The sequence below is a fragment of the Wolffia australiana genome, chromosome 10, assembly GCF_029677425.1.
Source record: "Wolffia australiana isolate 7733 chromosome 10, ASM2967742v1".
NCBI classification, from domain to species: domain Eukaryota; kingdom Viridiplantae; phylum Streptophyta; class Magnoliopsida; order Alismatales; family Araceae; genus Wolffia; species Wolffia australiana.
The window spans coordinates 6391559-6399519 of record NC_135844.1 but is presented as its reverse complement, the minus strand read 5'-3'; the positions used below and the strand labels follow the sequence as shown (position 1 = coordinate 6399519).

The window sequence follows — 7961 nt, the reverse complement described above, 5'->3', positions numbered from 1 at the left end:
TTTTTCACTCTATTTATTTTTCTCTCGTTCGTTCTCTCTCTAGATTTCCTCTCGCAGTTTATCTCTCTTTATTTCTTTATCACTTCATCTTTCTCTAGCTCTTTCTCTATTTCTCTCTCTCTCTGAAACGGGAGAGAAATGGAGATGAGAGATGAAACCTGAGAGAGCAAGAGAGTCATTAACTGAAGAGAGAGAAAAAAGAGGTAAAACTCACTCATGAAGCAGAGTAGAAATAAAAGACTTGAGTCAGAGAGCGGAAGAAGGGACTGAAATGAGACATCATGGAAGAGAGATAAAAATGAAGAGAGGGAAAGTAGACTTAAACTGAGTCATGAGATAGAGAGAGAGAGAGAAGAAAGAGAGGGAATAATTAAATATTTAATAAAGCATCCACTCTCATGAGAGATATCAATATTAACTGAAGAGAGATACTCTGGGTAGAGAAAGAGATGGGATTGATATAGAGATTAGAAAGACTGAGAATGTGAGTGACATAAAATAAAGATGGAAAGAGAGAGAAAGAGAGTCATAAATTCATCAACATAAAGCAAGAGACTTGCATTGATGTCAGAGTGATACGTTGGGAGATAAATAAAGGGGTGTTAGAGAGAGAGAGAGATGCACGATGTCAGGGGGGAACTAGAAATTAGAGAGAGTGATAACCCATCAATGGGGAAAACTCTCCCCATGTAGAGAGAGATGGGGTCATGAAATCATTAAATTATGGAGTAAAGATAACTGCTCTGATGAGAGAGAAACAACAAGTGATAGAGTGATAGGGAGATAAATTGAAGGGTGGGAGAGAGAGAATGGTAGAAAGATTCCCTTTACAGACAGGTCCTCTCTCAAGACTTGTGACTCATGTCTCACTTTTATGTTGAACTGCCATCCAGATTTTGCCATGCTCGCCATTCAATCACCAGTCCCATTCAGTCATAAGTCTATCACTAACGACAGGGGAAAGCGAAAGAGATGATGACACCATCTCTCAATTTCTCTATCTTTCTTTCCTCTCACTCTCTGTCTCTCACCAGGCACCAATCTGCCATTACTGATTTCATCATCATCAGTTCCGTTCAGTCATTCATCAATCACTAATGGCTGGATAGACAACAGAGACAATGACACCATCTCTCGCTCTCTTTAACTCTTCCTCCCTCTAACCAGGCACCCATTTGCCATAATTGATTTCATGATCATCACCATTCATCATCAGTCCCGTTCAGTCATTCATCAATCACTAACAACTGGGTGGTGACATAGATGATGACACCATCTCTCAATCTCTCTCACTTTTTTTCCGATCTCTCTATCCCTCTAACCAGGCACCCATTTGCCATAATTGATTTCATGATCATCACCATTCATCATCAGTCCCGTTCAGTCATTCATCAATCACTAACAACTGGGTAGGTGACATAGATGATGACACCATCTCTCAATCTCTCTCAATTTCTGTCTCTAACCAGGCACCAATATGCCATTACTGATTTCATCATCAGCACCATTTTATCATCAGTACCATTCATTCATTCCTCAATCACTAACAACCCGCTGGACGACAGAGACAATGTCACATTCATCATCATCAATGTTCATCATCAGTCCCGTTCAGTCATTCATCAGTCACTAATGACATCACCTCCATCACGCCACCCCCACTGATCATCTGATCACCTCTCTTTCCCTCTCCTCTTCCATCAAAGAAGCAGTATGATCTGATGTTAAGATTTATTTGATTAGATCATTGTAGAGATCAACGAGAAGAAACGCAAGAAGTGTTATTATTTTTTCTGGTTAATCAAGGATTAATATATTCGTGGTCGGCTCTTTTTTATTTCTCCAAACATTAAATATTAAGATTTGTTGAAAATTGAGATCCCCTGGACCTCAGGTAGATAAGACAAAAGATGGGAGAAGGATTGTCTCATAGAAGCTGTAGATTAACTATGATCATGATAGTGGCATGACAAAATTATAATATTAATGGCCCATAGCTTATAATTATCACGGGTACATTTACTGTCTGATGAATCATACGGTTCATTGTACTTTTACTCTCATTATAGTAACTCCAATTAAAAATAGCTAACAATTAGAGAAGGCGGAGATTGATTGGCTTCAAAAATAAAGAGTTAGTATACACGAATGAAAGGTAATGTTGGCTGGCCATGTTCATGTGATAGAGATTAATATAGAATATTTACGGCCCATATTTTAAGATGATTACGGGGGGCAGTGAAACTAAAGAAACCTATCGTTCATTATAATTAAAATATCATTGCAATAACGACAATTCAGAAAAATTTGCAAAAGAACCACAACTAGATATGGCAGAGATCGATAAGATTCCAAAATTAAGCAGACAACAAAAATACCCACAGTGACCGAGTATGATTGAGTCAGAAGAATAAAAAAAATAGAATACCCATAGTGTACGATAATCAATGGGCAGAATTAAGACGGAAAAGGGAACATCAACAACTAATCAAACTGATGGTTCATTATAATTAAAATCTCATAACAATAAATCCAATCCAAAAAAGCTCACAATAGACCCAAGACTCCGATAAATTCCCCAAACGATGGAGCGCAAACCAGAAGAAACATAATATATCGATGATGGTGATGGTGATGGCGGATTACGAAGATGATGATGATGATGATGATGATGATGACGATGATGATGATGACGATGATGATGATGACGATGATGATGATGACGATCAAGGGGCGAGAGGATCAGAGAGGGAGAGGCCGGAGAGCTGGTCGGTGGGGGGGTGTTGGGCGGCGACGTTGCGGAGAACGTCCATCGCCTCGGCGACCTTCGCCTTGAGGGCGTCGGGAGACTCGAGAAGATGAAGTACCTCAGTCTGGTCCATCTCCAGTAGCATTCCGGTCACCTTCGCCGCCGCCTCCGGCTCCAGCTGCTCCACCAGCGGGTACAGCGACTCTCCCAGCATCTGCTCCACCATTAATCAAACATACCCCCATCAGCCATCTCTCTCTCTAGAATCATTACTAATCCACATAGTAAGTGCATGAAAACTTTGACAAAACCCATCTTATTCTACAACTCCCTCAAGCCATCACACAAACAAAAGGCATAAATCACTTGCACAATAACAAAGCAACCATCTTTCTCTCTCTACACTAAAATGTTGAGCTCTTCCCACATGGACGAGTCACATTCTCTCTCTAACTATCACATAAACCCCCACTTGTCCACTTGCACAATAACAAAGCAACCATCTTTCTCTCTCTACACTAATATGTTGAGCTCTTCCCACATGGACGAGTCTCATTCTCTCTCTAACTATCACATAAACCCCCACTTGACCACTTGCACAATAACAAAGCAACCATCTTTCTCTCTCTCTACACTAATCTGTTGAGCTCTTCCCACATGGACGAGTCTCATTCTCTCTCTAACTATCACATAAACCCCCACTTGATCACTTGCACAATAACAAGACAACCATCTTTCTCTCTCTACACTAATATGTTGAGCTATTCCCACATGGATGAGTCTCATTCTCTCTCCAACTATCACATAAACCCCCACTTGATCCCCAACATCGCTAACAAAACAAAAACCCCATTCAAAATTACAAAACAACCATATTCCCTCGCAATAAACATTAACCAACTAGGCGTTGTCGTTCTGTTCTCTGTGCGAATTGTTCGTTCAGTTTGGTTTTCCGAACAGAATAAAAACGAATTCGAACAGATCATCACACAGACACAGGTAAGGTTCTTTGGTTCGCTTTTGAGAAAAAAAAAACAAAAGAACAAAGAACAAGGCCCTTTGCAGTTCTTCTGTGCGAATTTTTTGTTCGTTTCAAACGAACAGAACAGAACAACCATATCTGTAAACAACCCGCCCCTACTCTCTCCAAACATCATGAGCAGTATATTTCAGTCAATCCATCAGACTCTCATAGGTATTACAATCTAATAATCAATAATAACAAATTCTAGAACCAGCCCTTTCTCCCAGGATTAAACAATTGATTTCTTTAACACTAACTAAACAATATAAATACTCATTAAGCAAAGGTAATCAGAGACGAGAGAGAAGAAGCACATACCGTCCTTTGCTGATCAGGAGAGGCGTTAGTAAGAGCAGACGCGAGAGCGCTGATGGGAATGGGCTGAGGAACCATGCCCCCGGCACCGGCTCCGCCCATGTCGTAGGGGGCAGAGATCATGCCACCTCCCTGCATGGGAGGCATCTCACCCATGTTTCGGCCCGGAGGGTATCGGTACATGCGTCCCCTCGGCAGCATCTGCTGCTGGAGAAGGGGCATAGGCTGGTGAGCCGATGGAGGCGGGATCGGCCCGCGGCGGCCTCCGCCTCGTTGCGGCTGATGCTGCTGGGCTGCCTGCTGGACTAGGGGAACGAAGAAGTTCGGCATGGGCCCGCCACCCGGCCTCATCCCGGGGAGCAGCTGCTGCTGGTAGCCGAAACCAGGCTGAAACGAGAGAGTGCTCAAGTTAGAAAAGTTTGAATTGTTGTTTAAATCACAGATAAATTTAGTATGTTGCTAACTAGTCCATTGCATCTTACCTGGGATGAAAATAGATGAAAAAAAAATTTGAAACAGAACAACATAGTTGAGAAAAATGGATCGTTTGTATTCATTCGTACCATTTATAAACGAATATATCTAAGCATATAAATTATTTAATGATGCATCATTATTGCAAACTAACCGATTGTGATTGTCATAGGATAAATACTAAACGTAAAATGAAAACCTTTTTCACTCTAACCTCTTGATAAATAAGCAAGAGATATCAATTTTGCCGAGGTAATTGTACACAATTCATTTACAAGAAAGAAAAATAACTGATGAAATAATGGCAGACAGAAAATAAAATATTTAATATGTACCTAAATAGTACACCAACTAATAGCAACTTTTGTCGTGATTACTTATTGATCGATTACTACTTTAAGATGGAAAAGCAAGTTAAATGCAAAATATGCATTTAGCCGAGGTAATTTTTCAAAAGCAAAATGCAAAATATGCATCAGCAGTTTATTGAAGAAAAGTTGACGATTAAAGATCGCGTCTTCTACCTGAGGTGGAATAAGGGCAGGAGGACCTTGGCCATAGAAGATTTGCTGGCCAAGTCCGGGCCCACCAGGAGGGAACATCGGAACTCTGGGGCCCACTGCAGGAGGCATAGCCATCGGACGCATCTGGGCAAACTGCGCCTAAAGAGAAATGATATTGATACTCAACAAACTTAGCCCAAGTTTCAAACTCAGGACAAGATAATTACGTCTATAACGTGTAGAACAGCGAATAAAACCATTGATGTAAAGACCATGAAAGGGGAAAACGAAGAAAAATTTTTGCAAAAAATTACTTTCAAAATTACCTGGAGTCTAGCCCTACGTTCTTCCTTGCGCTGGGCAAGAGCCACAAACAGAGGCTTGTTTCCTATTATCTTCCCGTTCATTGACGTCATCTATCATAATAACAGCAACAGACACGATTACGATGACGATTGAAACATACACTAATCTTGCACATGATCAAATGAAGTTAACACTCACCGCTCTATTTGCCTCCTCGGGAGTGGAGAAAGCCACAAACCCAGATCCCCTGCTGATCCCATTAGGATCTCTCATCACCTAACAAAATAAAAGAGAAAATTCGTGAAGAACACGGCATGGAGACATCAGCAAGCTTCATTAAGGGAAAAGGATTTAACCTTGTAGGAAGTGATCTTTCCGAACTCGGCGAACAGCTCCCTCAGCTTCTCATCATCAAGATTATCTTCCAAGTTCTTGATGTAAAGATTCAGACCCTGGTACTTATCAACAGTCTCCTTCATATTCTGCTCAAACTTAGTCTTGAGCTCCAACTCCCTCTCAGCCTTCTTCTGGGCCTTCCCAACATACCACTCCTTTTCATCGTACTTGTACCCGTTAAGCCCTTCGACAGCCTGCGCAGCGTCGTCGGCGTTCTCAAAGTTGACGAACCCGAAGCACTTCGACTTCCCATCGCCATCTCTCATGACAACACAGCTAGTAATCGGCCCAAACTTTCCAAAAGTACTCCTAACTTCTTCCTCGGTTGTGTTCTCGGACAGATTCTTCACAAAAACGTTGTAGAATTTGGTCCTGCTCGTGGAGCTCTCTCTGTCTTGTTTTCGGACAAAAGGCCCAACAAAAACCTGTTTATCGTTAAGAAGCATGCCATTAAGCTTGCTAATGGCGTTCTGTGCAGCTTCATCGGTGTCAAATTGAACAAATCCGTATCCCTTAGACTGCCCTGATCCATCCATGGCAACCTTGCAGGAGAGGATGTTGCCAAAGACAGAAAACGTGTCGTGGAGCGCCTTGTTATCAATGGCCTTGTCCAAGTTCTGTCGCATTAATCGAAGTGTAAGAACTTCAAGAACTTTAAATAGATCGAGAAAATAAGGAATTCAAAGTTTTCAGTGGATATAACCCATTACCTTGATAAAAATGTTGGCAGCTCCACTCTTACGGATAGTGGGGTCACGGTTAGAATACATGATTCGGATGGCCTTTCCATTCAAGGGGGTAAAATTCAGCATATCAAGAGCCCGCGCCGCTGTCATTACGGAAATCAATAAAGGCACATAAGTAATCTTGATTGCATCAAAATTGTAAATATAACTAACAGTTTCATAAGTTATTTTGATTATTAAGAAAAATGCCGAAGACCCATAATATGTAGAATGACAGAAAAACTAGACCTTCTGATGAATCATCAAATTCGGATAGCTAAATAGGTAATTTCTAAATCCTATGTATTTAATTGTATACGAAAAGATCCGATGAATATTGGCCTTTAACTATTTAAAACCCAAATTCGGAGGAAGTTTCCATATAGTCAAACGTTTCTTCCTCAAAGAAATCTGAATTGTAAAAATATCAAATTAAGTTGATTGGCATCATCATGTTACAATTCCCAGGAACAAATTAAAAAAAATCTTGGTAAAATTCTGACAAAAAGCTTTCAATTCGATCAGAAAACAACAAATATATAAAGGCGCGAGATTTCCGCGAAGAAAATATGGACTAACCATCGACGGGGTTGCTGAAGTTGACGTAAGCATAACCGAGGGAACGCCGGGTGGTGACATCCCTGCACACGCGCACCGACATCACCTGCCCCAACTGGCTGAAGAGATCATACAACTGGGAATCGGTGACGTTGAACTCAAGATCCCCAACATATAGCGACGTCGATTGGAGCTGACTAGCAGGGCTACCGGCCGGAGAAGGCCCCCCGTTGGACGCACTCACACCGGACGCCGGAGCCGTCGGCTGAACCTGAACCTGCGCCATAGCCCGATTCCTCCGATTCGAACAGATCCGCGAATCCTTCTACGATTTTTTTGGCGTTTTTACCTGCACCTCCGTTATTGAAATCGAACAAGAACAGCAGAAATTCTAAGACGGATAAGCCTCGAAGATACGATATTGACGACGAGTCTTCCCCTCCAGGAAAAAAAAGAGATTAGGGATCGAAAAATAGGGTAAATCCGGCGCCGGGAGAGGGATTTTGGGGGTTTTTAGGGCGCGGGAGGGATTTTCTAGGGTTTTTTCAGGGATTTGGTAGGTAGATTGGGCAAGAACAAGCGAGAAAGCGAGGATTGGCAGGTTTTTTGGGGGAGGAGGAAGAGGGTTTGTTTTTGGGGGAGGGCAGCCCTAAACTGAACCGCGCCGCGTATCGGGGGTGGACCGAGTGGTTTTATACCTGCCGGAATCTTCGAAACCCTAGGCCCCCGGTCATTTTTGACCGTCCGATCATGAATGCTCGGCTGATTCTCTCTCTCTTCTCTCTCTCTACCACTGCTTTCTCGTCTCTTCTCTCTACCTCTCCTCTCTAGTCTCTCTCTCTCTTCTCACTACCTCTTCCCTCTACCTCTCCTCTCTAGTCTTTCTCTCTTCTCTCTACCTCTTCTCTCTA

The 7961-nt window shown here is 42.1% G+C and overlaps 1 protein-coding gene across 2 annotated transcripts; it reads right to left on the bottom strand.

Annotated features, from left to right (window-relative positions):
• Nucleotides 1–2485: 2485 nt before the first annotated feature.
• On the bottom strand, nt 2486–7733 carry LOC144708517 (polyadenylate-binding protein 2-like). 2 transcript variants are annotated; one of them, XM_078581886.1, is made up of 8 exons: nt 7072–7733; nt 6478–6596; nt 5728–6384; nt 5570–5647; nt 5392–5481; nt 5087–5224; nt 4092–4475; nt 2486–2963 (listed from the first exon to the last, which is right to left on the bottom strand). In XM_078581886.1, exons 1-8 carry the CDS (start codon nt 7334–7336, stop codon nt 2727–2729), a joined length of 1968 nt encoding a protein of 655 aa, XP_078438012.1. In that variant the 5' UTR covers nt 7337–7733; the 3' UTR covers nt 2486–2726. The 2 variants fall into 2 exon arrangements, with proteins under 2 accessions (XP_078438012.1, XP_078438013.1); XM_078581887.1 differs by having other exon boundaries at nt 5087–5218.
• Between the last annotated feature and the right edge of the window lie 228 nt (nt 7734–7961).